Consider the following 27389-nt stretch of genomic DNA (forward strand, 5'->3'; position numbering starts at 1 on the left):
TGAAGGGGTTAATGCGCTCAGCTAGCCCCATCCGTCACAGTGACGTCACTCACTCTATTGAGTGCATTGTGTCTGAAATTGCATCGCTGAGTGATGCAATCTCAGTTTGCATCATAAAGGCTGCATCCAGATACTATTGCAATGATCCACAGGTGCGAAGGAGTCTACTCAATCAAAAACAAAAGACAGGAACAAAACACTAGAGGGCGACAAAATAGCATAAATAAATAAATAAATAAATGGCCATGCAACAATTGGATTTTCACAGTAATACGGACATAACAATGCATCTTCAAAAGATTATTACTGAAAACTGAATTTTTTCTAGATATTTAAATGTGAATATATAGAAAATGCTTCTTAATTTTAATATTTTTTTATATATTTGAATTTGAAAATATATTTTTAAAAAGTTTTAAATAAGTTTTAAAAAAGTGTCTGCAGAATAATTTAAAGGTCTTAAAACCTATATTTTATGGTGTAACCAACACAGCTACAGCAAATAAAATCGATAATGCGTGTTTTAAATGTCAAGTGTGCGAGTAATCAAAGATTGACGATAATTTATCATATTGTTTGCACTAATTAAAATCCTGGCCCACACATACAAACCATTCCAGCAACATTTTAACAGATGCAACATCTTTATTGAAGGTGTCAGTATGGTTAAAAAGACTGTAGTATTTACTATAAATTACTACAGTGTATTTTCATCTGGGTATAAAAAATAGATCTGAAAATAGATCTGCTGGCATATCTCAGAGACTCTGTTCTTGACCTTGCACTTTTTCATTAACATTTATTATTATTATTTACTTATGATATGCGTTTTCACTTTCTGACTCCAATGCCTGATTATTAAATTGTTAAAATGATTATAATTAAATGAAATATTCCTCAGAATGAAATATGATGTGTTCTTTGTAAGAGTGCACTTGCATTATCATAATATTTCATTGTCATTCAGGCATTATATAATGATGAGTGGCATAAAATGCTCTTAACATTATTATAGTTTATCGCAATATATTTTGGTGCAATATATACTACAACAAACAACAGACATCTTGACAGTCTTATATTTACAAACACATGTACACTTAACAGCCACTTTATTAGGTACACCTGTCCAACTGCATGTCATTTCTATACAGCCAATCACATGGCAGCAGCTCGCTGCATTTAGGCATGTAGACATGGTCAAGAGGATCTGCTGCAGCTCAAAGCGAGCATCAAAATGGGGAAGAAAGGGGATTTAAGAGACTTTGAACGTACAATGTTTGTTGCTGCTAGACGGGCTGCTCTGAGTATTTCAGAAACTGCTGATCTACTGGGATTTTCATGCACAACCATCTCTAGGGTTTACAGAGAATGCTCCGACAAAGAGGAAATATCCAGTGAGCGGCAGTTCTGTGGGCGCAAATGCCTTGCTGATAAGGCCAGAGGTCAGAGGAGAATGGCCAGACTGGTTCCAGCTGATAGAAAGGCAACAGTAACTCAAATAAGCACTCGTTACAACCGAGCTCTGCAGAAGAGCATCTCTGAACACACAACACGTCCAACCTTGAGGCGGATGGGCTACAGCAGCAGAAGAGCACACCGGGTGCCGCTCCTGTCAGCTAAGAACAGGAAACTGAGGCTACAATTCACACAGACTCACCAAAACTGGACAATAGAAGATTGGAGAAACGTTGCTGCTCTGATGAGTCTCCATTTCTGCTCACACATTCGGATGCTCGGCTCACAATTTGGCCTCAACAACATGAAAGCATGGATCATCCTGCCTTGTATCAGCGGTTCAGGCTGGTGGTGGTGGTGTAATGGTGTGGGGGAGATTTTCTTTGGGTCCATTAGTACCAATTGAGCATCAACGCCACAGCCTACCTGAGTATTGCTGCTGACCATGTCCATCCCTTTATGAGCACAGTGTCTCCATCTTCTGATGGCTACTTCCAGCAGGATAACGCAGCATGTCATAAAGCTCAATCATCTCAGACTGGTTTCTTGAACATGACGATGAGTTCACTGTACTCAAATGGCCTCCAAAGTCACCAGAGCTCAATCCAATAGAGCAGCTTTGGGATGTGGTGGAACGGGAGATTGGCATCATGGATGTGCAGCCGACAAATCTGCAGCAACTGTGTGATGCTATCATGACAATATGGAGCAAAATCTCTGAGGAATATTTCCAGCAGCTTGTTAAATCTCTGCCATGAAGGAGTAAGGCAGATCTGAAGGCAAAAGGGGTCCAACCCGGTACTAGTAATGTGTACCTAATAAAGTGGCCGGTGAGCATATGTGTTTATAAATGTATATAATAGTGCTCATTATATATGTGTTGACTCCTCACAGATCTCTCTTTTACATTAATATTTTCTACAGGATACTTTACAGCAATATATTTGGACATTAGAACTAACTGGAACTAATCTTACAAAAAAAAAAAACAGAAAATAAGTCCAAATACTGTCAGAGATATACCTGTGCAGCAAAAAAGACCCCTGCAGCCATAAAACTTAACCATATACATACATATGAATATTAAATTTCACACACAAATACTGAATAATTATGAATAAAACCATTATCTAAAAAAAGGAAACCAAAATAAGCAAAAACAGGGATATGTGGTTTACCTATCTCAGAAATAAAAGTGCTAATTGGTCTATGTTTGTATGTATATACATATTAGTATCGTCCTAAAAAGTACAAAAGTGTTCCTCTTAATTTTTTTAGGAACTACTTTATACTTTTGAGGTACCATTCAAGTACAAATGTGTACCTTTTGAACAGGTACCACCTCAGTGACAGCTCGCATACCTTTATTTCTTCATTTCTGAGAGTTGACCATTAGAACTAGCATCATCCCAAACACGTGAAGTAAGTTACATTTTACTCACGTACAAAAACAATTTGCCTTCACTTTAGCCTACTGTAAACACACAAGCTGACACCATTTTAAAGACAACATAAATATGCTTATTCACTTACTGACCTCGAATCCATCCTCGTTTGAAAACAAGTAGCAACAGTCTGACGTAAACACGTTGTTTCAGTCGCGGTTTGGAATGAATGCGTCAATTAATCCGCCATCTTGGTACAGGGTAGCGCTTCAGCTACAGCCGGAAGTTAACGATATTATTTACTTTATTTATTAAATTAACCAAATTAAAAGGCGCAGTGGCGTATTACCCATGAAATCTTAACAGAATTGTCATTGTTTATAATAAATTATCCATTTATGAAATTATAGATTTACAAATCAAACCTTGCTTATGATTTTACCTCAGCATTAAATGCTTAAATTTTCTCCGTATCTCTCGCGACGACTTCAGGTAAGCATTCTGAATCACTGTTATACATAATGTCTACATTATACATAAAGCTTCTGGCACCAGCATTTTGCTATCCTATTTCATTACGTTTTCGATGATTTTTTTTTAATAAAAGCATTAGCCTACATTAAGTCCAAGTTAGCACCCTTTGCCTTATGGTTAACTAATGTAAAATCACATTACTTATAGAGTACAGCATTTCATAACATACAAAAATCATTAAAAACAACGAAATCCAATCTATGAAGGATTATGCCTTGTATCATCAGTGGCATCCCATCTGCCATATTGGTCCATTCAAAGCTGCATTAATGAAAATTACATAAAAAAAAGCTGTAAATATGAATATTTCTCTTTTAAAAAAAAATAATAAAATAAAACCACAGGTGCATTACAGGAGATCTTTAATCACCTCTGGAGCTGTGCTTGGCCATTTTTATCATGAACAGATCTGCTTTATTAGATCTGATTTGGCCCGTTGAAGAAAAACAGCCACCCACTACAATTGTCAAATGTTTTTGTGTTTTACAAACTGCAATATTTAGTTTTTCTTTTTGTATTATTAATTATGTTTAATTATTTTATGGAATTATGTATTGTTGATTATTTGTGTGATTAATAGAGTTGGCCCACATTCATTTTTAACCCTTGTGTGCACACTGTTGGGTGGTTTTCACCAGCTCTGGGCTGATTTTTGTCTTAATTTGGCCTCAACCCTTTTGGGTTTCAAATCTTTTGACACATTTTGGGGAAAAATGCTTAATTTTTCTGAAACTCAGACTCTGGACAGTTTTACTGCCCTTTGGTTATGTTGATGCTGTTTTGCCCCATTGAGTTCCATAATTAAATATAAAATTGATTGCAAAGCCATGACAACAGATCATGATGCACTCTTGGCTGTACGTTTTTTTTTCATGATTTTTTTTTTGCTGTATGGTCATTTTAAATTTGTAGTCTTAATTTGCATCCTTCTACATTTAGCTGCTTTGACAAACTACATTGTAAAGGGGCAGATATAAAAACTGATTCACAGCGTACACCATTTACTTCACTTTTATTGGTTTGATGAGAAACCGAGAGTGAAGACTTGGGTGAAGTTACAGTCACACTAACACAGTACACGCCGTTTAGCACACAGATAGCCCATTCGGGTTGAACAGCCCTGATTGTTCCAGCAATGATCCGCTGTAGAGTAGAAGAAATCATGTTACACGCACGTATGAGTTTCTGCCACCAAGAGGAGCACAAACCACTCACATGTCCAGTTGATCTCCAAGCAGTGTTCAGACCCGCTACTAGGCTCTCCTGAGCACCAGTTGGTGTAACTATACACAGATCCATCAGACCACAACCACTGTCCATCCTGAGTGGAGGAAATCAGATTAATGAGCAGACGGTTAACAGAACAGCATGTAAAGAGCATTAAATGGAGGATCTGGACAGACAAACTAGTCTGAGACCTACTTGTTCACCATCATGGCCTCCAATCCAGCAGCGTGTGGAGACCGGCACCAGACCCAGCAGAAAATCATTCTCGTCTTCATCATGCACAGAAGCCAGATTCCCTCCAAGACTCTGACAGTTTCTCTGAAGGACACATTTCTATTGTAAATGCTCAATCCAGAGTTTAGACGTTTCACTCAGATCATAAGTCACTTACAACTGCAGAAACACATTACCTCTGCTGTGACCCAGTTCACAGACCTGGAGAAAAACCTGAAGCAGCGAGAGCCAGACCCGCTCCAGCCTCTGGGGCATTGAACGCTCTCTAATATACAGTACAGAAACACATGCTTATGCTTTTATTGCCAGAAAAGTTAGTTATTAGTTTGACATGTTTAAAGAGATCTGTGTGATTATGGCTGATAAACGCACACACAATCTCTCTAAACATACACTTTTAACTGTGGGTTGATTGTTTACCATCGGCACCCTCCATGGAGAACACAATAGAAAGCAGCAGAAGACTCCTCAGCAGGAACATCATGAACCTGAACATTAACAGAAGAGAGAAGATACTTAGGAAAATGCTCAGTATAAAGCTGCTCAGCAGCTCTTGGTGTGTAAAATCACCTTGGTCTGCAGATGATCACCTTCAGTGAAGCTTCAGATGAAGAGTGTGTGAAGATGCTGAATCAGCCCTGCTGTCAAATACACTCACTGATCAACTCATACAGGTGATACAGATTGAGCTGAAGATCAACACAGCTGAAGGAAATTACTGACAACAACTGGAACAAACACAAACTGGGGAATATCGCACAAAGAAAAATAAGCGATTAAGCTGCGGTCACACTGGGCTTTTCCTCTCATAGACATCCATTTATCCGCACGTGAATGCATCAGACTGGAAACATAGGGTCATGTGTCAAGTTTCACTGGTTCGCAGTTTGCATTCACAAACTCTAGTGTGATCGCAGCTTTAAGGCTGAATTTAGCCTGGGCTCAGTTTTTCAAAAGTAATCCACTGGGATTTTGGATAAGGGATTGGATCAAATCTTAAAAATGGGTTTTTCAAAAGAAAAAACGGATTACATTATCGGATTAGATCACGTAATCCAATCTTGGTTTTGATCCAGATCAAAGTTTTACTTTGGGTTTTTCAGACCTTTTTTGTAGGATCTGGATCACTTTGATCCAAAAAATCTGGATTAAACTGATCCCATCAGAAGGGTGGATTCAGCGTGGATTTCATGCCCAAAAGTAATGAAAACTTACAAAATGTATCAAATAATAATATATTTGGATCATACAGAATTTAACAAGATATCCTATTTATTCACAAGGTTTTAATTGTATTTGTTCATCCGTCAGGCTACAGTGATTATAGGCTTTAATGTATTCAGCCTTTCAGTATAGGCCTGCAGCAAAGTAGAAAGTAGTAGTAGTTTGGCCTCATAAAGTAATCCCCCAAACAGCTGTCAAAATTGACCAAAAAGAATACATGTTATTCTGTCACTAAATAAAATATATATTCATCACAATGGAAAATATTTTTCTTTTTAGAATATTTATTAGTGATGCATGCAATCATTACAGAATTTAAAAAAATGCAAAGAATGGCAATCACTGATTTTTTAAATAACTTTCAGCAATTACAAAAAGAGACTGAAAGGGCAGAAGCACAGCTTCATCTGGCAGAGGAACAACTGACTCTGACCAAACTGCAGCAAACCAAGACCAGACTTGAGATCTGCCTCCTAAAGGCCACGCTCAGACAAGCTGCTCTCTCCACATCAGATGAGGAAGTCTGGAACTATTGTGGAGGTTTTGACATGTCTGTTTTTATATATATATTCTACATGTGAAACTTGTTATAAATGTCCTCACTGTACAGTGTTTGTGTTGTATTCTCAGATGAGCGGGCTGCTGAAGAGGATGGGCTGGGGTTTTTCTTGTTTTTAGTTTTTATTAAATGTGTGTGTTTTCATTTCAAATAAAAATAAAGTTATACTGACCCCACACTGGCTATTCTACTTGTTGCTCTTTACATATCTAGGGTTCTACATTGTGATTTCCTCTCCTGTTTGAGCTCAGGGCCCGTTTTTTCAAAAGGTTTAATCCGGATAAAATTGATCCGGATTAAGTAATCCTGTTTTTGCGATCCGTGATCACGTAATCCAGCTTACTTTCTGAGCCAGTTTTTCAAAGCAACATCGGATTGGATCAAAGTGATTCAGGATCACTAAATTCACCACATTTTGGGCATGAAATCCACGCTAAATCCACCCTTCTGATGGGATCGGTTCAATCCAGGTTTTTTTGGATCAAAGTGATCCAGATCCTACAAAAAAGGTCTTAACTAAAGATTTGATCCAGATCAAAACCAAGATTGGATTACATGATCTAATCCGATTATGTAATTCGTTTTTTCTTTTGAAAAACCCATTTTCAAGATTTTATCCAATCCCTCATCCAAAATCCCAGTGGATTATTTTTGAAAAACCGGGCTGTGGTTATCCAGATTTAGTGATCCTGAAAAGTTCCTATCCGGATCAGTTTGATCCAATCCAATGTTGCTTTGAAAAACTGGCTCAAAAAGAAAGTTGGATTACGTGATTACGGATCGCAGAAAAAGGATTTCTAAATCTGCATCAATTTTATCTGGATTAAATCTTTTGAAAAACCGGGCCCTGGACTCAGTTGCATGAAAGCAGACTAAATTAAGATTAACTAAATTATGTAGAGATTTAAGCTGCGGTCACTCTGGACTTTCCTCCCATAGACTTCCATTCGTACGCACGCGGATGTGTCAGACCGGAAACGCAGGGTCATGCGTTAAGTTTCGCAGGTTGCGGCGGTGCAAAGTTTAAGCTTGGTGAACTCTGACCTGCGAAATCGCATCACTTGACTGCGTGAGACCAATCGAGGATCAAAACATGACATCTCTGGACAGAAATGTAAAATATGGAGCAATCGCTCGCTTTTTTAATGTCTAATCATCTTGTTTACTCCCGCCCCTTTTCGCAGAGCCTTGCGACAGAATTTCACCCACACAAACTCTAGTGTGACCACTGCATTATCCTTTGCAGCTAGCCTGATCCAGTACAAGCTAACAACCTGGCTAAGATTAAATCCTAGTGATTTAGATGTTAGTTTCATCATCAATGCTTGAAATTAATATATTTTATAGTCATTCCATAATCCATTTACATTTATTTTCCAACAATGTATGTTTATTTGTATCAGCAATCACTTTAAATATATTCATATACAACCATTTCAGATTTGAACAGGCAGACGCCACAGCTTTGACTTGTTTCTTCTTCTTGTTTTTGGCGGTTGGCAACAAGCTTTTTGGAGCAATACTGCCACCATCTGGATTGGAGTGTGAATCAGGAGTTAACTAACCCATTGCTGCTTCCGAAACCGCATACTTCCATACTGTATAGTACGCTAAAATCAGTATGCGAGCTGAGTAGTATGTCCGAATTCATAGAATTCGAAAATCAGTACGCGAGAAGTACCCGGATGACTTACTACTTCCGGCAAGTCTGAAATGCGCATGCCATGCACTCTGCGCTATCCCATGATGCCCCGTGAGAGAATTCATGAATGGAAGTGAGGCGACGCAACTGATGCAGGTAGGTCACGTGACCCTAAGAAAATGGCGGATGTAGTACGTCCGAATTCCATTCATACTTTTCACATTCATACTGTGTAGAACGCACTTTACTAACGGCCGAGTAGTACGTTTAAATTCAAATGCAGTAACTACTGAGTATTAGGCGGTTTCGGACGCAGCCCATGTATTTCTAATAGTGAAACAAAGCCCCACAAAGAATATAAAACAAACAAAAAAAAATTCTATTGATTACCCTTAGTCAATAGCCTTTCCAATACCCTATTACTCAACCCTGTGTCTTTCAAAAAGTTATAAACATTTCTAAAACACACATGACATACACGTCTTCTTTCTGTTTGCTTTTCCTTGTTTCTCTACCTCTTACGACTTTGTTCTGTATGGTGTAATATTGACGACCTGTACTCCCATTATTCCATATATGTTGCCATTTTCCCAGTAGGGCCTACTTTAGACTTAAAAACACTTTTGATTTCTGACTTGCTGTATTTGATGTCCATGTCTATCATAGTTGCTTGTTTTGCCAACTTGTCTCTTTGACTTGTTTCAGTGTTCTCTGATCTTTCGGCCCAGTTTGTGTTTGTTCCAGTTGCTGTCAGTAATTTCCTTCAGCTGTGTTGATCTTCAGCTCAATCTGTATCACCTGTATGAGTTGATCAGTGAGTGTATTTGACAGCAGGGCTGTTTCAGCATCTTCACACACTCTTCATCTGAAGCTTCACTGAAGGTGATCATCTGCAGACCAAGGTGATTTTACACACCAAGAGCTGCTGAGCAGCTTTATACTGAGCATTTTCCTAAGTATCTTCTCTCTTCTGTTAATGTTCAGGTTCATGATGTTCCTGCTGAGGAGTCTTCTGCTGCTTTCTATCGTGTTCTCCATGGAGGGTGCAGATGGTAACCAGTCAGCCCTCTTTCCTCTTCTAAAAGCTTGTTCTCTTGTGTTTAGAGATTGTGTTCATCAGCCATAATCACACAGATATTATTGAACATGTAAAGTTAATAACTGTGCTGGGGATATCAGAGTAATCTTGTGTTTCTGTACTGTATAGAGGAGCGACTTAGCTGTGAAAGAGGCTGGAGCAGGTCTGGCTCTCGCTGCTTCAGGTTTTTCTCCAGGTCTGTGAACTGGGTCACAGCAGAGGTAATGTGTTTCTGCAGTTGTAAGTGACTTATGATCTGAGTGAAACGTCTAAACTCTGGATTGAGCATTTACAATAAAAATGTGTCCTTCAGAGAAACTGTCAGAGTCTTGGAGGGAATCTGGCTTCTGTGCATGATCAAGTGGAGAATGACTTTCTGCTGAGTCTGGTGCCGGGCTCCACACGCTGCTGGATTGGTGGTCATGATGGTGAACAAGTAGGTCTCAGACTAGTTTGTCTGTCCAGATCCTCCATTTAATGCTCTTCACATGCTGTTCTGTTAACCGTCTGCTCATTAATCTGATTTCCTCCACTCAGGATGGACAGTGGTTGTGGTCTGATGGATCTGTGTATGGTTACACCAACTGGTGCTCAGGAGAGCCTAGTAGTGGGTCTGAACACTGCTTGGAGATCAACTGGACATGTGAGTGGTTTGAGCTCCTCTTGGTGGCAGAAACTCCTACAGGAACATTTAAACGCCTCTTTGTCAAAGGATTAAAGTTTGTGTTTATAAGTGTGTGTACATGACAGCGTGATCACCACTGATCTAAACATGATTTCTTCTACTCTACAGCGAACCATTGCTGGAACAATCAGGGCTGTTCGACCCGAATGGGCTATCTGTGTGCTAAACGGCGTGTACCGTGTTAGTGTGACTGTAACTTCACCTGAGTCTTCACTCTGTTTCTCACATCAAACCAATAAAAGAAGTAAATGGTGACTGCTGTGGTGAATTTCTGTTATTTGAGAGGTTGTGGCTAGTGAGAAGTGTTCTGTTGAACTTAACAAAAACATCTTAAAATAAACTAAACGTGCCCTGTAGTGCAAAGATTCTAAATGTAATTATTCTCTATCTACCCAGTCGGTATGTGACTTGGATCTGTTTAATTCTCCAAAACTGGTTTACATGTTCCCTTTATCTAAGCTTATATTCCTAAAATCAGTGTCCATTATTGACCATATTTGGAAGGGTTGTGATTGAGCTTTTCTGATACTCCTGAGATTTTAATTTGTCACTCAGTGACACACTTTGATACAGTCAAACTTTGTATTAAATCTACTATGGAAGTGAAGAAAAGGGTTCATCTTAAGCTATTATTAATCCTCCAGATAAATCTGTTTTTCTTATGAAAAAGTGGCTGTGGACATGGGCTAAAGGATTATGATGGAGACCTGTCATGTGTATATAATTGTTTTTTTTTTTTTTTTTTTTTTTTTTTTTTTTTTTTTTTTTTAAATTAGTTCACTGAACTAGCTTTAACTCCTGTATTCTGACTTAATCTCTGACTGTGAATAACATGTTAGAATGTGTTCAGTCCTAATCTGATGCACAGCTATCATAAATGCCATGAATCATGCGGCTATTTAAAAAGGAAAAAAGCAGATGCTTCAACGGGATGATACATTAAACTGTCATGTGTGGTCCGTGTCACGATGTATCCAGTGTGTGATGCCCTTTAGAAGCATCAATGTAAGTGCACAAAGGAAATCTAATGCAAAGTTTATTTTTACAGTAATATTGGAAAAAGTGTGTCACTGAAGGATTTTGAAGGGCCATGAAACCCCCTCGTTTCAGCGGCTTTTACTTTAGAAAAAGTCAGAAAAGTGGGCGTGTCCAGCTTTGTTTAGGGGGAGTGTCGGAGGAAGAAAAGAGGCTTGTTGTGGGAGTGTCTATTTGGGCACACGCTAGTTTCAGAGTCAAAATGCACACATGGGAGAAAGTGACTATGTTTACATGGACATCTGTAGTCGAATTATTTGCTTAATTATTAATTGGTGGACTTTAACTGCAGTTTGGCTCTTTCATTCAGGAACGATCCAGGGGTCCGTTCTTCGTACATGGATTACTCAGTTAGCTGGATTTGGATATTGACGATTTGACATGATCCAGGATCGTTTCGTTCTTCAAAGCTGATCCGAGAGTTGTTGTCATAGCAACAGTTCTGCTAGGTCAAACCTGATCGGGAGCAGGTTCAAATCATATAAACAGGATTAGATTGGCTTAGTTCAAGCAAAGATAATACAGAAAGTATGTACCGAATTCTGATATTTTCTTACAGTAGTAGTTATATAAAGTTAGGGAAATGGTACATATTTTTTAACTATATATATAAAGTTATAGTCATTAATAAAATAAATTAAGTTATACATTTTAATAAAACGTATGCAATCTGCACCCTCGAAATAAAAGTAGGCTACAAAGATTGCCACCTGGTGGTGCAAAGAGAAAGCTTATTGATATGAACTTTTTAGATCGCTTTAGTACAAATTGTGTATAATAGAAATGCACAATATGTGACTTTTTTTAAAGCAATAATACATTTCAGCAGTCATAAACATGTTTTGATAGTTAATATGCCGGTGATTTGATGCTTCACAAAAGTTGCAGACGCCTTTACCAATATGAAAACACTTTTGTAAACAACCAGTTATTCTTTACACCGATTACAAAATGGCTACTATAATAAAGAAAATCTTTTCTAAATGTGGAACTAAATACACTGATTTGCTTCGAAATACATGAATAATACACTTGACACATGAAAGTGTAAAGCCTGCAGCTCACAACAAATGTGGAAGGTTATTGCGTGTCATATTAAACAAGCCGTTTACTGCTAATTTGACGTAATTTTGCTCACATGGATAATTGAATATTAATCAGATGATGTCATTACGCTGCTGTGCCGTCATCCAATCGTTGCATTGCTGATCATGATTTCGAGGATCGATACATCTGTCCTTTACAACACACGCAGCGATCTCAGATCAGTTTATCCAGACATTCTAATCTGATCCGCGAACTCGTTTGAAGAACCAAATTAGCGAGAGATCAGTTATCAAGATTAAAAGATCCGGGATCTGCCAAATAATCTTAGATCATTTAAGCAAGGTACGAAGAACGGACCCCTGGATCGTGTCAAATCGTCAATATCCAAATCCAGCTAACTGAGTAATCCACGTACGAAGAACGGACCCCAGGATCGTTTCGTTCTTCAAAGCTGATCCGAGAGTTGTTGTCATAGCAACAGTTCTGCTAGGTCAAACCTGATCGGGAGCAGGTTCAATTCATATAAACAGGATTAGATCGACTCAGTTCAAGCAAAGATAATACAGAAAGTATGTTCTGAATTCTGATTTTTTCTTACAGTAGTAGTTATATACACTTGGGAAAATAGTACATATTTTTTTACCATATATATAAAGTTATAGTCATTAATAAAATAAAGTTATACATATTAATAAAACTTATGCAATCTGCACCCTCGAAATGAAAGTACAAAGACTGCCACCTGGTGGTGCAAAGAGAAAACTTATTGATATGAACTCTTTAGATCATTTTAGTACAAATTGTGTATAATAGAAATGCACAATATGTGACTTTTTTTAAAGCAATAATACATTTATGCAGTCATAAACATGTTTTGATAGTTAATATGCCAGTGTTTTGATGCTTTACAAAAGATGCAGAAGCCTTTACCAATATGAAAATGCTTTTGTAAACATCCAGTTATTCTTTACACCGATTAAAAAATGGCTACTATTATAAAGAAAATCTTTTCTAAATGTGGAACTAAATACACTGATATGCATTGAAATACATGATGAATACAATATATAATTGCGTGTCATATTTAACAAACGGTTTACTGCTAATTTGATGTAATTTTGCTCACATGGATAATTGAATATTAATCAGATGATGTCATTACGCTGCTGTGCCGTCAGCCAATCGCTGCATTGCTGATCATGATTTCGAGGATCGATAGATCTGTCCTTCACAACACAAGCAGCGATCTCAGATCAGTTCATCCAGACATTTTAATCTGATTCGCAAACTTGTTTGAAGAACCAAATTAGAGAGAGATCAGATATCAGGATTAAAAGATCCAGGATCTGCTAAATCATCTTAGATCATTTAAGTGAGGTACGAAGAACGGACCCCAGCTCTCAGGTAAACAATGTTCCTCCTTAGACACGTAAGTTATTGTTGTCGAGCGTCGCGTACACTGTTAATCCACACGTGACTCCAGCTGCGCTCTCACAGAGAGAAAATGAAAACAAAACTTCACTGCAGCAAACTATAAAAGCAACACTTCACGCTTGTTTTGCCAACACAACGTGGCGTCTCTGTCGTCTAAACACTGTGACAGTAATGAATATTAATGAAGGTGCACAATAGAGCGCGCTGATTGGTTTGAACCAAGCTTTACTCATGCATTAATGCATCACACTGTAAGACGTAATAAGACTCACTCTGGCACAGGCGTCCAGTCTGCACGCTGGAACACACACTTATATCTCATGACCATCAAAAGGCAGCCGGTGCAGAAATACACAGCCTTTTGGTTTACTCCGTGTAGTTCTGAGAGCTGGGGTCTGTTCTTCGAGCGTTGATTACTCAGTTAGCTGGATTTGGTTATTGATGATTTGACATGATCCAGGATTGTTTCGTTCTTCAAAGCTGATCCGAGAGTTGTTGTCATAGCAACAGTTCTGGTAGCTCAAACCTGGTCGGAAGCAGGCTCAATTCATATAAACAGGATTAGATCGGGTCAGTTCTGGCAAAGATAATACTGAAAGTATGTACCGAATGCTGATATTTTCTTACATTAGTTATATACACTCGGGAAAATAGTAAATATTTTTAAACTATATATATATATATATAAATTAATAAAATGTATGCAATCTGCACCCCCGAAATAAAAGTACAAAGACTGTCACCTGGTGGTGCAAAGAGAAAACTTATTGATATGAACTTTTTAGATCGCTTTAGTACAAATTGTGTATAATAGAAATGCAGAATATGTGACTTTAAAAAGCAATAATAGATATATGCAGTAATAAACATGCTTTGACAGTTAATATGACGGTGATTTGATGCTTCACTAAAGTTGCAGACGCCTTTACCAATTTAAAAATGCTTTTGTAAACATCCAGTTATTCTTTACACCGATTGAAAAAATGGCTACTATAATACTACTATAATAAGGAAAATCCGCTCCAACTGTAAAACTAAACAAATTGCTCTTGACATATGAAAGAGCCAAGCATGCAGACCACAACAAGATGTAAAGTTATTGCGTATCATATTTAACAAACGGTTTACTGCTAATTTGATGTAATTTTGCTCACATGGATAATTGAATATTAATCAGATGATGTCATTACGCTGCTGTGCCGTCAGCCAATCACTGCATTGCTGATCATGATTTCGAGGATCAATAGATCTGTCCTTCACAACACAAGCAGCGATGATCTCAGATCAGTTTATCCAGACATTTTAATCTGATTCGCGAACTTGTTTGAAGAACCAAATTAGTGAGAGATCAGATATCAGGATTAAAAGATCCAGGATCTGCCAAATAATCTTAGATCATTTAAGCGAGCTAAGAAGAACAGGCCCCTGATGTACATATTTACATTTACATTTAGTCATTTAGCAGACGCTTTTATCCAAAGCGACTTACAAATGAGGACAAGGAAGCAATTTACACAACCAAGAGCAACAATGAATAAGTGCTATAAGCAAGTTTCAGGTCTGTAAAGTCTAAGAAGGGAAGTATTAGTAATATTAGTATTTTTTTTTTTTTTTTGTACAGTTAGTGTGATATTCAGAGAGGCAATTCCAGATTAGGAAGTGTAGTGGAGACTAAATAGTTGAGTTTTTTGAATCATATATTGAATCAATATTTGATTTTCTTAGTATTTTCCAGTGGGTTAGATATTGACTAACCATCATTCAAACATCTTTACCGAAGCCTCTCCACTTGACGGTTGGTCTTGAGTGTTCATCTTGTTTGTAGTTTATTTACACTTCTCACACGCATTTGTAGTTCCAATTGAATTCGTGTCCAATGCGCAATGCATTGTGGTGAATATCAGCGGTTAGAGTATGGACGCTTCTACACCTACATTTTTCACCAGAAACAGCAAACCATCCGGGAACCTCTGGCATACTCTTTTCAACATACTGTGGTTTGGGACATATTATTAAATACTATTTGGGATGGATAGTATGTGGACTGGGACGCAGCATTGATCTTAGTCTACTTGTTCACCATCATGGCCACCAATCCAGCAGCGTGTGCAGTGTTCCAGTTGCTGTCAGTAATTTCCTTCAGCTGTGTTGATCTTCAGCTCAATCTGTATCACCTGTATGAGTTGATCAGTGAGTGTATTTGACAGCAGGGCTGATTCAGCCATTTCACACACTCTTCATCTGAAGCTTCACTGAAGGTGATCATCTGCAGACCAAGGTGATTTTACACACCAAGAGCTGCTGAGCAGCTTTATACTGAGCATTTTCCTAAGTATCTTCTCTCCTCTGTTAATGTTCAGGTTCATGATGTTCCTGCTGAGGAGTCTTCTGCTGCTTTCTATCGTGTTCTCCATGGAGGGTGCAGATGGTAACCAGTCAGCCCTCTTTCCTCTTCTAAAAGCTTGTTCTCTTGTGTTTAGAGATTGTGTTCATCAGCCATAATCACACAGATATTATTGAACATGTAAAGTTAATAACTGTGCTGGGGATATCAGAGTAATCTTGTGTTTCTGTACTGTATAGAGGAGCGACTTCGCTGTGAAAGAGGCTGGAGCGGGTCTGGCTCTCGCTGCTTCAGGTTTTTCTCCAGGTCTGTGAACTGGGTCACAGCAGAGGTAATGTGTTTCTGCAGTTGTAAGTGACTTATGATCTGAGTGAAACGTCTAAACTCTGGATTGAGCATTTACAATAAAAATGTGTCCTTCAGAGAAACTGTCAGAGTCTTGGAGGGAATCTGGCTTCTGTGCATGATCAAGTGGAGAATGACTTTCTGCTGAGTCTGGTGCCGGGCTCCACACGCTGCTGGATTGGAGGCCATGATGGTGAACAAGTAGGTCTCAGACTAGTTTGTCTGTCCAGATCCTCCATTTAATGCTCTTCACATGCTGTTCTGTTAACCGTCTGCTCATTAATCTGATTTCCTCCACTCAGGATGGACAGTGGTTGTGGTCTGATGGATCTGTTTATGGTTACACCAACTGGTGCTCAGGAGAGCCTAGTGGTGGGTCTGAACACTGCTTGGAGATCAACTGGACATGTGAGTGGTTTGTGCTCCTCTTGGTGGCAGAAACTCCTACAGGAACATTTAAATGCCTCTTTGTCAAAGGATTAAAGTTGCTGTTTATAAGTGTGTGTACATGACAGCGTGATCACCACTGATCTAAACATGATTTCTTCTACTCTACAGCGAACCGTTGCTGGAATGATCAGCGCTGTTCAACCCGAATGGGCTATCTGTGTGCTAAACGGCGTGTACCGTGTTAGTGTGACTGTAACTTCACCCGAGTCTTCACTCTGTTTCTCACATCAAACCAATAAAAGTGAAGTAAATGGTGACTGCTGTGGTGAATCTGTCAGTTTTTTTTTTTTTATAAAGATTTGAGGGGTTGTGGGTGAAAAGTGTTCGGGGTAAGCTTTGCTGCCTCACTTAACAAAAACATCTTTAAACTAAAGGTGCCCTGTAGTGAAAAGATTCTCAATTAAATTGTTCTCTATCTACACAGTCGGTATGTGACTTAGACAAGTTTAATTATCCAAAACTGGTTTACATGTTCCCTTTATCTAAGCTTATATTCCTAAAATCAGTGTCCATTATTGACCATATTTGGAAGGATTGTGATTGAGCTTTTCTGATACTCCAGTGACTCATTTCTCACTCAGTGACCCACTCTGATATAATCAAACTTCATTTATTTAACCTATTATGCCCCCACGTGTTCATTGTGTGTCAGCATTGTCTTCTGAGGCGCAAGTATATTTTATTAAATTAAGAAAAGATTGACTTGGCTTATTTTACCACAGTAAATTCTGTTTACTGTTTATGTGGTGCCTGTTTAATCAGGAATTGATTTTGTTGCCTTTGACTCATTGGATGGAAACGTTGCTTTATTCACCTCGTTTATGCGATTTTAATCCAGTTTTGTACAAATTTAATTAATATATCTGGATGGAAACACGGCTATTGCCTACATTTTAATCACACAAAGAACACAGTCATGTTCAAGAATGGCTTTTTTTTTTTTTTTTTTATAAATCTTAAATTTACTGACCTTCAACAGGGAACCTAAATTAATTAATCCTTTTTCTTTCTAAAAACTATTTAGTTCTGCTTGCGTTTTAAATATTATATCAACCTCCTATCACTTGATCAATAAAAAGGCAGACGCTGTGCACTTTTAAATCTATTAAAACCTGCGTGTATAAAAATGGCAACATGTGTAAAGATTTTATAAATGTCACATTACATTACTTATTTTATTATACTTGAATATCTAAATACTATAAATGTAAAGTCACGCATTAACTTAAGCAGCTGTTTTCCCATGCTGTCTCTGTTTCACTGATGCAGTGGTGTTGCTTTTCAAAATATATTGTCATATTTGCTATAATTATGCAGGAGCAGATCAAATTCAGCTGGAGAAAGAAATGCTGATCTATTTTTTAAGATGTTGCCATGGTCACTCTTAATGTCTGCGCTCCATTGATAATGCCTGTATATAGTCACTGTGTGCGCGCTTAACTCTTGAGTTGGTCTACTCAAAGTTAATTGACCCTAATCAGATCAGCTGTTCTGAAACTGAAAACTCGTTTTTAATCTCTCGGTAAATCAACTCACAGTCCAATTTTAATCACCGAGATGGCGCAGTAGCCTAGTGGTTAGCGAGCTGACATATGGTGCAATAGCACGTCAGGACGTCGCGAGTTCAAATCCCGGCTCGACGACATTTCCCTACCCCCTCTCTCCCACTTCATTTCCTGGCTTAATACTGTCCTATTTAATAATAAAGGCCATAAATAAATCTTAAAAAAAAAAAAAAAAGTTTAAACTCCGAGTTGGTTGAACCTCCTTACTGAAACAGGCCCCTGATGTGCATATTTGATTAGTATTTTCCAGTGGGCTAGATATTGACTAACCATCATTCAAACATCTTTACCGAAGCCTCTCCACTTGACGGTTGGTCTCGCGCGTTCATCTTGTTTGTAGTTTATTTACACTTCTCACACGCATTTGTAGTTGCAATTGAATTCATGTCCAATGCGCAATGCATTGTGGTGAATATCAGCGGTTAGAGTATGGACGCTTCTACACCTACATTTTTCACCAGAAACAGCAAACCATCCGGGAACCTCTGGCATACTCTTTTCAACATACTGTGGTTTGGGACATATTATTAAATACTATTTGGGATGGATAGTATGTGGACTGGGACGCAGCATTGGTCTTAGTCTACTTGTTCACCATCATGGCCACCAATCCAGCAGCGTGTGCAGTGTTCCAGTTGCTGTCAGTAATTTCCTTCAGCTGTGTTGATCTTCAGCTCAATCTGTATCACCTGTATGAGTTGATCAGTGAGTGTATTTGACAGCAGGGCTGATTCAGCATCTTCACACACTCTTCATCTGAAGCTTCACTGAAGGTGATCATCTGCAGACCAAGGTGATTTTACACACCAAGAGCTGCTGAGCAGCTTTATACTGAGCATTTTCCTAAGTATCTTCTCTCTTCTGTTAATGTTCAGGTTCATGATGTTCCTGCTGAGGAGTCTTCTGCTGCTTTCTATCGTGTTCTCCATGGAGGGTGCAGATGGTAACCAGTCAGCCCTCTTTCCTCTTCTAAAAGCTTGTTCTCTTGTGTTTAGAGATTGTGTTCATCAGCCATAATCACACAGATATTATTGAACATGTAAAGTTAATAACTGTGCTGGGGATATCAGAGTAATCTTGTGTTTCTGTACTGTATAGAGGAGCGACTTCGCTGTGAAAGAGGCTGGAGCGGGTCTGGCTCTCGCTGCTTCAGGTTTTTCTCCAGGTCTGTGAACTGGGTCACAGCAGAGGTAATGTGTTTCTGCAGTTGTAAGTGACTTATGATCTGAGTGAAACGTCTAAACTCTGGATTGAGCATTTACAATAAAAATGTGTCCTTCAGAGAAACTGTCAGAGTCTTGGAGGGAATCTGGCTTCTGTGCATGATCAAGTGGAGAATGACTTTCTGCTGACTCTGGTGCCGGGCTCCACACGCTGCTGGATTGGAGGCCATGATGGTGAACAAGTAGGTCTCAGACTAGTTTGTCTGTCCAGATCCTCCATTTAATGCTCTTCACATGCTGTTCTGTTAACCGTCTGCTCATTAATCTGATTTCCTCCACTCAGGATGGACAGTGGTTGTGGTCTGATGGATCTGTGTATGGTTACACCAACTGGTGCTCAGGAGAGCCTAGTGGCGGGTCTGAACACTGCTTGGAGATCAACTGGACATGTGAGTGGTTTGTGCTCCTCTTGGTGGCAGAAACTCCTACAGGAACATTTAAATGCCTCTTTGTCAAAGGATCAAAGTTGGTGTTTATAAGTGTGTGTACATGACAGCGTGATCACCACTGATCTAAACATGATTTCTTCTAACCTGCAGCGGACCGTTGCTGGAATGATCAGCGCTGTTCAACCCGAATGGGCTATCTGTGTGCTAAACGGCGTGTACCGTGTTAGTGTGACTGCAACTTCACCTGAGTCTTCACTCTGTTTCTCACATCAAACCAATAAAAGTGAAGTAAATGGTGACTGCTGTGGTGAATCTGTCTGTTATTTTAAGATTTCATGGGTTGTGGGTGAAAAGTGTTCTGGGTAAGATTTGCTGCTGAACTTAAAAACATCTTAAAATAAACTAAAGGTGCCCTGTAGTGCAAAGATTCTCAATGTAATTATTCTCTATCTACACAGTAGGTATGTGACTTGGATCTGTTTAATACTGCAAAACTGGTTTACATGTTCCCTTTATCTAAGCTTGTATTCCTAAAATCAGTGTCCATTATTGACCATATTTGGAAGGGTTGTGATTGAGCTTTTCTGATACTCCTGTGATTTTAATTTGTCACTCAGTGACACACTTTGATACAATCAAACTTTGTATTAAATCGACTATGGAAGTGAAGAAAAGGGTTCATCTTAAGCTATTATTAATCCTCCAGATAAATCTGACTTCTTATGAAAAAGTTGCTGTGGATAAACATGGGCTAAAGGATTATGATGGAGACCTGTCATGCATATAATTTTTTTTTTTTTTTTTTTTTTTTAATTAGTTAACTGAACTAGCTTTAACTCCTGTATTCTGGCTTAATCTCTGACTGTGAATAACATGTTAGAATGTGTTCAGTCCTAATCTGATGCACAGCTATCATAAATGCCATGAATCATGCGGCTATTTAAAAAGGGAAAAAGCAGATGCTTCAACGGGATGATACATTAAACTGTCATGTGTGGTCCATGTTACGATGTATGCAGTGTGTGATGCCCTTTAGAGGCATCAATGTAAGTGCACAAAGGAAATCTAATGCAAAGTTTATTTTTACAGTAATATTGGAAAAAGTGTGTCACTGAAGGATTTTGAAGGGCCATGAAACCCCCTCGTTTCAGCAGGGTGTTTTCACACCTCCACTTTGGAAAAAGTCAGAAAAGTGGGCGTGTCCAGCTTTGTTTAGGGGGAGTGTTGGAGGAAGAAAAGAGGCTTGTTGTGGGAATGTCTATTTGGGCACACGCTAGTTTCAGAGTCAAATCACACACACGGGAGAAAGTGACTGTGTTTACATGGACATCTGTAGTCGAATTATTTGCTTAATTATTAATTGGTGGACTTTAACTGCAGTTTTGCTCTTTCATTCAGGAACGATCCTGGATCGTGTCAAATCGTCAATATCCAAATCCAGCTAACTGAGTAATCCACGTACGAAGAACGGACCCCAGGATCGTTTCGTTCTTCAAAGCTGATCCGAGAGTTGTTGTCATAGCAACAGTTCTGCTAGGTCAAACCTGGTCGGGAGCAGGTTCAATTCATATAAACAGGATTGGATCGACTCAGTTCAAGCAAAGATAATACAGAAAGTATGTAGCGAATTCTGATTTTTTCTTACAGTAGTAGTTATAACACTTGGGAAAACAGTACATATTTTTAACGATATATATAAAATTATAGTCATTAATAAAATAAATAAAGTTATACATATTAATAAAACTTATGCAATCTGCACCCTCGAAATGAAAGTACAAAGAAACTTTTTAGATCGCTTTAGTACAAATTGTGTATAATAGAAATGCACAATATGTGACTTTTTTTTTAAAGCAATAACTCATTTATGCAGTCATAAACATGTTTTGATAATTAATATGCCAGTGTTTTGATGCTTTACAAAAGTTGCAGAAGCCTTTACCAATATGAAAATGCTTTTGTAAACATCCAGTTATTCTTTACACCGATTAAACAACGGCTACTATAACAAAGAAAATCTTTTCTAAATGTAGTACTAAATACACTGATATGCATTGAAATACATGATGAATACAATATATAATTGCGTGTCATATTTAACAAACCGTTTACTGCTAGTTTGATGTAATTTTGCTCACATGGATAATTGAATATTAATCAGATGATGTCATTACGCTGCTGTGCCGTCAGCCAATCGCTGCATTGCTGATCATGATTTCGAGGATCGATAGATCTGTCCTTCACAACACACGCAGCGATCTCAGATCAGTTCATCCAGAAATTTTAATCTGATTCGCAAACTTGTTTGAAGAACCAAATTAGAGAGAGGTCAGTTATCAAGATTAAAAGATCCGGGATCTGCTAAATCATCTTAGATCATTTAAGTGAGGTACGAAGAACGGACCCCAGCTCTCAGGTAAACAATGTTCCTCCTTAGACACGTAAGTTATTGTTGTCGAGCGTCGCGTACACTGTTAATCCACACATGACTCCAGCTGCGCTCTCACAGAGAGAAAATGAAAACAAAACTTCACTGCAGCAAACTATAAAAGCAACACTTCACGCTTGTTTTGCCAACACAACGTGGCGTCTCTGTCGTCTAAACACTGTGACAGTAATGAATATTAATGAAGGTGCACAATAGAGCGCGCTGATTGGTTTGAACCAAGCTTTACTCATGCATTAATGCATCACACTGTAAGACGTAATAAGACTCACTCTGGCACAGGCGTCCAGTCTGCACGCTGGAACACACACTTATATCTCATGACCATCAAAAGGCAGCCGGTGCAGAAATACACAGCCTTTTGGTTTACTCCGTGTAGTTCTGAGAGCTGGGGTCTGTTCTTCGAGCGTTGATTACTCAGTTAGCTGGATTTGGTTATTGATGATTTGACATGATCCAGGATTGTTTCGTTCTTCAAAGCTGATCCGAGAGTTGTTGTCATAGCAACAGTTCTGGTAACTCAAACCTGGTCGGAAGCAGGCTCAATTCATATAAACAGGATTAGATCGGCTCAGTTCTGGCAAAGATAATACTGAAAGTATGTACCGAATGCTGATATTTTCTTACATTAGTTATATACACTCGGGAAAATAGTAAATATTTTTTAACTATATATATATATATATATATATATATATATATATATATATATATATTTATATATATATATATAAATTAATAAAATGTATGCAATCTGCACCCCCGAAATAAAAGTACAAAGACTGTCACCTGGTGGTGCAAAGAGAAAACTTATTGATATGAACTTTTTAGATCGCTTTAGTACAAATTGTGTATAATAGAAATGCAGAATATGTGACTTTAAAAAGCAATAATAGATATATGCAGTGATAAACATGCTTTGACAGTTAATATGACGGTGATTTGATGCCTTACAAAAGTTGCAGACGCCTTTACCAATATCAAAATGCTTTTGTAAACATCCAGTTATTCTTTACACCGATTGAAAAAATGGCTACAATAATACTACTATGGCTACTATAATAAGGAAAATCCGCTCCAACTGTAAAACTAAACAAATTGCTCTTGACACATGAAAGAGCCAAGCATGCAGGGGTCCGTTCTTCGTACCTCACTTAAATGATCTAAGATTATTTGGCAGATCCTGGATCTTTTAATCTTGATAACTGATCTCTCGCTAATTTGGTTCTTCAAACAAGTTCGTGAATCAGATTAGAATGTCTGGATAAACTGAACTGAGATCGCTGTGTGTGTTGTGAAGGACAGATCTATCGATCCTCGAAATCATGATCAGCAATGCAACGATTGGCTGACGGCACAGCAGCGTAATGACATCTGATTAATATTCAATTATCCATGTGAGCAAAATTACATCAAATTAGCAGTATGGTTTGATAAATATGACATGCAATAACTTTCCACATTTGTTGTGCAGGCTTTACACTTTCATTTGTCAAGAGTATTCATCATGTATTTCAGTGCATATCAATGTATTTAGTTCCACATTTAGAAAAGATTTTCTTTATTATAGTAGCCGTTTTTTAATCGGTGTAAAGAATAACTGGATGTTTACAAAAGCATTTTGATATTGGTAAAGGCGTCTGCAACTTTCGTGAAGCATCAAATCACCGTCATATTAACTGTCAAAACATGTTTACGACTGCATTAATGTATTATTTATTTTTTTATGTTGTGCATTTCTATTATCATACACAAATTGTACTAAAGCAATCTAAAAAGTTCATATCAATAAGTTTTCTCTTTGCACCACGAGGTGGCAGTCTTTGTACTTTCATTTCGAGGGTGCAGATTGCATACGTTTTATAAATTTATATAACTTTATTTATTTTATTAATAACTATAACTTTTATATATATATATATATATATATATATATATATATATATATATATATATATATATATATATATATATATATATAGTTAAAAATATGTACTATTTTCCCAAGTGTATATAACTACTACTGTAAGAAAATATCAGAATTCGATTAATACTTTATCTATTTTCTTTGCTTGAACTGAGCCGATCTAATCCTGTTTATATGAATTAAACCCTCTCCTGATCAGGTTTGAGCAAGCAGAACTGTTGCTATGACAACAACTCTCGGATCAGCTTTGAAGAACGAAACGATCCTGGATCATGTCAAATCGTCAATATCCAAATCCAGCTAACTGAGTAATCCACGTACGAAGAACAGACCCCAGACCACAACAAGATGTAAAGTTATTGCGTGTCATATTTAACAAACTGTTTACTGCTAATTTGATGTAATTTTGCTCACATGGATAATTGAATATTAATCAGATGATGTCATTACGCTGCTGTGCCGTCAGCCAATCACTGCATTGCTGATCATGATTTCGAGGATCAATAGATCTGTCCTTCACAACACAAGCAGCGATGATCTCAGATCAGTTTATCCAGACATTTTAATCTGATTCGCGAACTTGTTTGAAGAACCAAATTAGTGAGAAATCAGATATCAGGATTAAAAGATCCAGGATCTGCCAAATAATCTTAGATCATTTAAGCGAGCTAAGAAGAACAGGCCCCTGATGTACATATTTACATTTACATTTACATTTAGTCATTTAGCAGACGCTTTTATCCAAAGCGACTTACAAATGAGGACAAGGAAGCAATTTACACAACCAAGAGCAACAATGAATAAGTGCTATAAGCAAGTTTCAGGTCTGTAAAGTCTAAGAAGGGAAGTATTAGTAGTATTAGTATTTTTTTTTTTTTGTACAGTTAGTGTGATATTCAGAGAGGCAATTCCAGATTAGGAAGTGTAGTGGAGACTAAATAGTTGAGTTTTTTTAATCATATATTGAATCAATATTTGATTTTCTTAGTATTTTCCAGGGGGCTAGATATTGACTAACCATCATTCAAACATCTTTACCGAAGCCTCTCCACTTGACGGTTGGTCTCACGCGTTCATCTTGTTTGTAGTTTATTTACACTTCTCACACGCATTTGTAGTTGCAATTGAATTCATGTCCAATGCGCAATGTATTGTGGTGAATATCAGCGGTTAGATTATGGACGCTTCTACACTTACATTTTTCACCAGAAACAGCAAACCATCCGGGAACCTCTGGCATACTCTTTTCAACATACTGTGGTTTGGGACATATTTTCAAATACTATCTGGGATGGATAATATGTGGACTGGGACGCAGCATTGATCTTAGTCTACTTGTTCACCATCATGGCCACCAATCCAGCAGCGTGTGCAGTGTTCCAGTTGCTGTCAGTAATTTCCTTCAGCTGTGTTGATCTTCAGCTCAATCTGTATCACCTGTATGAGTTGATCAGTGAGTGTATTTGACAGCAGGGCTGATTCAGCATCTTCACACACTCTTCATCTGAAGCTTCACTGAAGGTGATCATCTGCAGACCAAGGTGATTTTACACACCAAGAGCTGCTGAGCAGCTTTATACTGAGCATTTTCCTAAGTATCTTCTCTCCTCTGTTAATGTTCAGGTTCATGATGTTCCTGCTGAGGAGTCTTCTGCTGCTTTCTATCGTGTTCTCCATGGAGGGTGCAGATGGTAACCAGTCAGCCCTCTTTCCTCTTCTAAAAGCTTGTTCTCTTGTGTTTAGAGATTGTGTTCATCAGCCATAATCACACACAGATATTATTGAACATGTAAAGTTAATAACTGTGCTGGGGATATCAGAGTAATCTTGTGTTTCTGTACTGTATAGAGGAGCGACTTCGCTGTGAAAGAGGCTGGAGCGGGTCTGGCTCTCGCTGCTTCAGGTTTTTCTCCAGGTCTGTGAACTGGGTCACAGCAGAGGTAATGTGTTTCTGCAGTTGTAAGTGACTTATGATCTGAGTGAAACGTCTAAACTCTGGATTGAGCATTTACAATAAAAATGTGTCCTTCAGAGAAACTGTCAGAGTCTTGGAGGGAATCTGGCTTCTGTGCATGATCAAGTGGAGAATGACTTTCTGCTGAGTCTGGTGCCGGGCTCCACACGCTGCTGGATTGGTGGCCATGATGGTGAACAAGTAGGTCTCAGACTAGTTTGTATGTCCAGATCCTCCATTTAATGCTCTTCACATGCTGTTCTGTTAACCGTCTGCTCATTAATCTGATTTCCTCCACTCAGGATGGACAGTGGTTGTGGTCTGATGGATCTGTGTATGGTTACACCAACTGGTGCTCAGGAGAGCCTAGTAGCGGGTCTGAACACTGCTTGGAGATCAACTGGACATGTGAGTGGTTTGTGCTCCTCTTGGTGGCAGAAACTCATACAGGAACATTTAAACGCCTCTTTGTCAAAGGATTAAAGTTGGTGTTTATAAGTGTGTACATGACAGCGTGATCACCACTGATCTAAACATGATTTCTTCTACTCTACAGCGGACCGTTGCTGGAACAATCAGGGCTGTTCGACCCGAATGGGCTATCTGTGTGCTAAACGGCGTGTACCGTGTTAGTGTGACTGTAACTTCACCTGAGTCTTCTCTCTGTTTTTCACATCAAACCAATAAAAGTGGAGTAAATGGTTACTGCTGTTAATGTGTGTTAATTCCATTTTATAGTATACCAACATGTTAACTAGCCAGATTAAAATAAATGCGTGTGTTAAACAGTTGTTCAGGATCCTGAAACCAGTTAACTTGTCAGTTAGTAATAAAGTGATGCAGAACTACACAATGATAGATAAGAGCAGTAAATGATGTGTTACATGCAAGATGTCTAAGGGAGGACAGATGGAGACCCGTGTATTTCTGGCCTTATTTTTCCTACATTTGCTTCATGTTGTACAGAGATAAACACGCTGATGTTTATGAGAAGAGCATGCACTAACAACAAAATCACAATTATATAAAGAGTCGCAATTCTAATATAAAGCCAGAAGTCTTGAAATAAAGTCACAATTGTGTGATATAAAGCCAAAAATCTGAGAAATAAAGTCGCAATTGTGTGATTTAAAGCCAGAAATCTGAGAAATAAAGTCGCAATTGTGTGATTTAAAGCCAGAAATCTTGAAATAAAGTCGCAATT

The 27389-nt window shown here is 38.2% G+C and overlaps 5 protein-coding genes across 11 annotated transcripts; 4 read left to right on the forward strand and 1 right to left on the reverse strand.

The window, feature by feature from the left end:
* Positions 1-4257: 4257 nt before the first annotated feature.
* On the reverse strand, positions 4258-5458 carry si:dkey-241l7.6. 2 transcript variants are annotated; one of them, NM_001045141.3, is made up of 6 exons: positions 5409-5458; positions 5259-5326; positions 5015-5103; positions 4800-4922; positions 4593-4698; positions 4258-4520 (listed from the first exon to the last, which is right to left on the reverse strand). In NM_001045141.3, the coding sequence occupies exons 2-6, from the start codon at positions 5320-5322 to the stop codon at positions 4444-4446; spliced, it is 459 nt and encodes a 152-aa protein (NP_001038606.3). In that variant the 5' UTR covers positions 5323-5326; positions 5409-5458; the 3' UTR covers positions 4258-4443. The 2 variants fall into 2 exon arrangements, with proteins under 2 accessions (NP_001038606.3, XP_068071635.1); XM_068215534.1 differs by having other exon boundaries at positions 4373-4520; positions 5429-5458.
* A 3657-nt stretch (positions 5459-9115) lies between these two features.
* si:dkey-241l7.5 lies at positions 9116-10281 on the forward strand. 3 transcript variants are annotated; one of them, NM_001245031.2, is made up of 6 exons: positions 9116-9165; positions 9248-9315; positions 9471-9562; positions 9655-9777; positions 9879-9984; positions 10135-10281. In NM_001245031.2, the coding sequence occupies exons 2-6, from the start codon at positions 9252-9254 to the stop codon at positions 10209-10211; spliced, it is 462 nt and encodes a 153-aa protein (NP_001231960.1). In that variant the 5' UTR covers positions 9116-9165; positions 9248-9251; the 3' UTR covers positions 10212-10281. The 3 variants fall into 3 exon arrangements, with proteins under 3 accessions (NP_001231960.1, XP_068071616.1, XP_068071615.1); XM_068215515.1 differs by having other exon boundaries at positions 9116-9145; XM_068215514.2 differs by lacking the exon at positions 9116-9165 and having other exon boundaries at positions 9201-9315.
* Positions 10282-15770: 5489 nt separating this feature from the next.
* Positions 15771-16939, forward strand: si:dkey-241l7.4. Of its 2 annotated transcripts, none has more exons than NM_001365085.1 (6): positions 15771-15820; positions 15903-15970; positions 16126-16217; positions 16310-16432; positions 16534-16639; positions 16790-16939. In NM_001365085.1, exons 2-6 carry the CDS (start codon positions 15907-15909, stop codon positions 16864-16866), a joined length of 462 nt encoding a protein of 153 aa, NP_001352014.1. In that variant the 5' UTR covers positions 15771-15820; positions 15903-15906; the 3' UTR covers positions 16867-16939. The 2 variants fall into 2 exon arrangements, with proteins under 2 accessions (NP_001352014.1, NP_001096098.2); NM_001102628.2 differs by having other exon boundaries at positions 15771-15800.
* Positions 16940-18989: 2050 nt separating this feature from the next.
* si:dkey-241l7.3 lies at positions 18990-20157 on the forward strand. Of its 3 annotated transcripts, none has more exons than XM_005160907.4 (6): positions 18990-19039; positions 19122-19189; positions 19345-19436; positions 19529-19651; positions 19753-19858; positions 20009-20157. In XM_005160907.4, the coding sequence occupies exons 2-6, from the start codon at positions 19126-19128 to the stop codon at positions 20083-20085; spliced, it is 462 nt and encodes a 153-aa protein (XP_005160964.1). In that variant the 5' UTR covers positions 18990-19039; positions 19122-19125; the 3' UTR covers positions 20086-20157. The 3 variants fall into 3 exon arrangements, with proteins under 3 accessions (XP_005160964.1, XP_073789942.1, XP_068071822.1); XM_073933841.1 differs by having other exon boundaries at positions 18990-19019; XM_068215721.1 differs by having other exon boundaries at positions 18990-19189.
* Positions 20158-25557: 5400 nt separating this feature from the next.
* si:dkey-241l7.2 lies at positions 25558-26892 on the forward strand. The gene is made up of 6 exons (NM_001245035.1): positions 25558-25772; positions 25855-25922; positions 26080-26171; positions 26264-26386; positions 26488-26593; positions 26742-26892. Exons 2-6 carry the CDS (start codon positions 25859-25861, stop codon positions 26816-26818), a joined length of 462 nt encoding a protein of 153 aa, NP_001231964.1. The 5' UTR covers positions 25558-25772; positions 25855-25858; the 3' UTR covers positions 26819-26892.
* The last annotated feature ends 497 nt before the right edge of the window (positions 26893-27389 follow it).

The sequence above is a fragment of the Danio rerio genome, chromosome 20 (assembly GCF_049306965.1).
Source record: "Danio rerio strain Tuebingen ecotype United States chromosome 20, GRCz12tu, whole genome shotgun sequence".
Classification (NCBI taxonomy): Eukaryota; Metazoa; Chordata; class Actinopteri; order Cypriniformes; family Danionidae; genus Danio; species Danio rerio.

Coding starts and splice junctions, on each gene's coding strand:
- si:dkey-241l7.2 (NM_001245035.1), top strand. CDS start 25,859: ATGATGTTCCTGCTGAGGAGTCTTCTGCTGCTTTCTATCGTGTTCTCC. Junction 25,923..26,079: donor CTCCATGGAGGGTGCAGATG/GTAACCAGTCAG, acceptor TGTACTGTATAG/AGGAGCGACTTCGCTGTGAA. Junction 26,387..26,487: donor GTGGCCATGATGGTGAACAA/GTAGGTCTCAGA, acceptor TCCTCCACTCAG/GATGGACAGTGGTTGTGGTC.
- si:dkey-241l7.3 (XM_068215721.1), top strand. CDS start 19,114: ATGTTCAGGTTCATGATGTTCCTGCTGAGGAGTCTTCTGCTGCTTTCT. Junction 19,652..19,752: donor GAGGCCATGATGGTGAACAA/GTAGGTCTCAGA, acceptor TCCTCCACTCAG/GATGGACAGTGGTTGTGGTC. Junction 19,859..20,008: donor CTTGGAGATCAACTGGACAT/GTGAGTGGTTTG, acceptor TCTAACCTGCAG/CGGACCGTTGCTGGAATGAT.
- si:dkey-241l7.5 (XM_068215514.2), top strand. CDS start 9,240: ATGTTCAGGTTCATGATGTTCCTGCTGAGGAGTCTTCTGCTGCTTTCT. Junction 9,316..9,470: donor CTCCATGGAGGGTGCAGATG/GTAACCAGTCAG, acceptor TGTACTGTATAG/AGGAGCGACTTAGCTGTGAA. Junction 9,985..10,134: donor CTTGGAGATCAACTGGACAT/GTGAGTGGTTTG, acceptor TCTACTCTACAG/CGAACCATTGCTGGAACAAT.
- si:dkey-241l7.6 (NM_001045141.3), bottom strand. CDS start 5,322: ATGATGTTCCTGCTGAGGAGTCTTCTGCTGCTTTCTATTGTGTTCTCC. Junction 5,104..5,258: donor CTCCATGGAGGGTGCCGATG/GTAAACAATCAA, acceptor ACTGTATATTAG/AGAGCGTTCAATGCCCCAGA. Junction 4,923..5,014: donor TGAACTGGGTCACAGCAGAG/GTAATGTGTTTC, acceptor TGTGTCCTTCAG/AGAAACTGTCAGAGTCTTGG.
- si:dkey-241l7.4 (NM_001365085.1), top strand. CDS start 15,907: ATGATGTTCCTGCTGAGGAGTCTTCTGCTGCTTTCTATCGTGTTCTCC. Junction 16,218..16,309: donor TGAACTGGGTCACAGCAGAG/GTAATGTGTTTC, acceptor TGTGTCCTTCAG/AGAAACTGTCAGAGTCTTGG. Junction 16,433..16,533: donor GAGGCCATGATGGTGAACAA/GTAGGTCTCAGA, acceptor TCCTCCACTCAG/GATGGACAGTGGTTGTGGTC.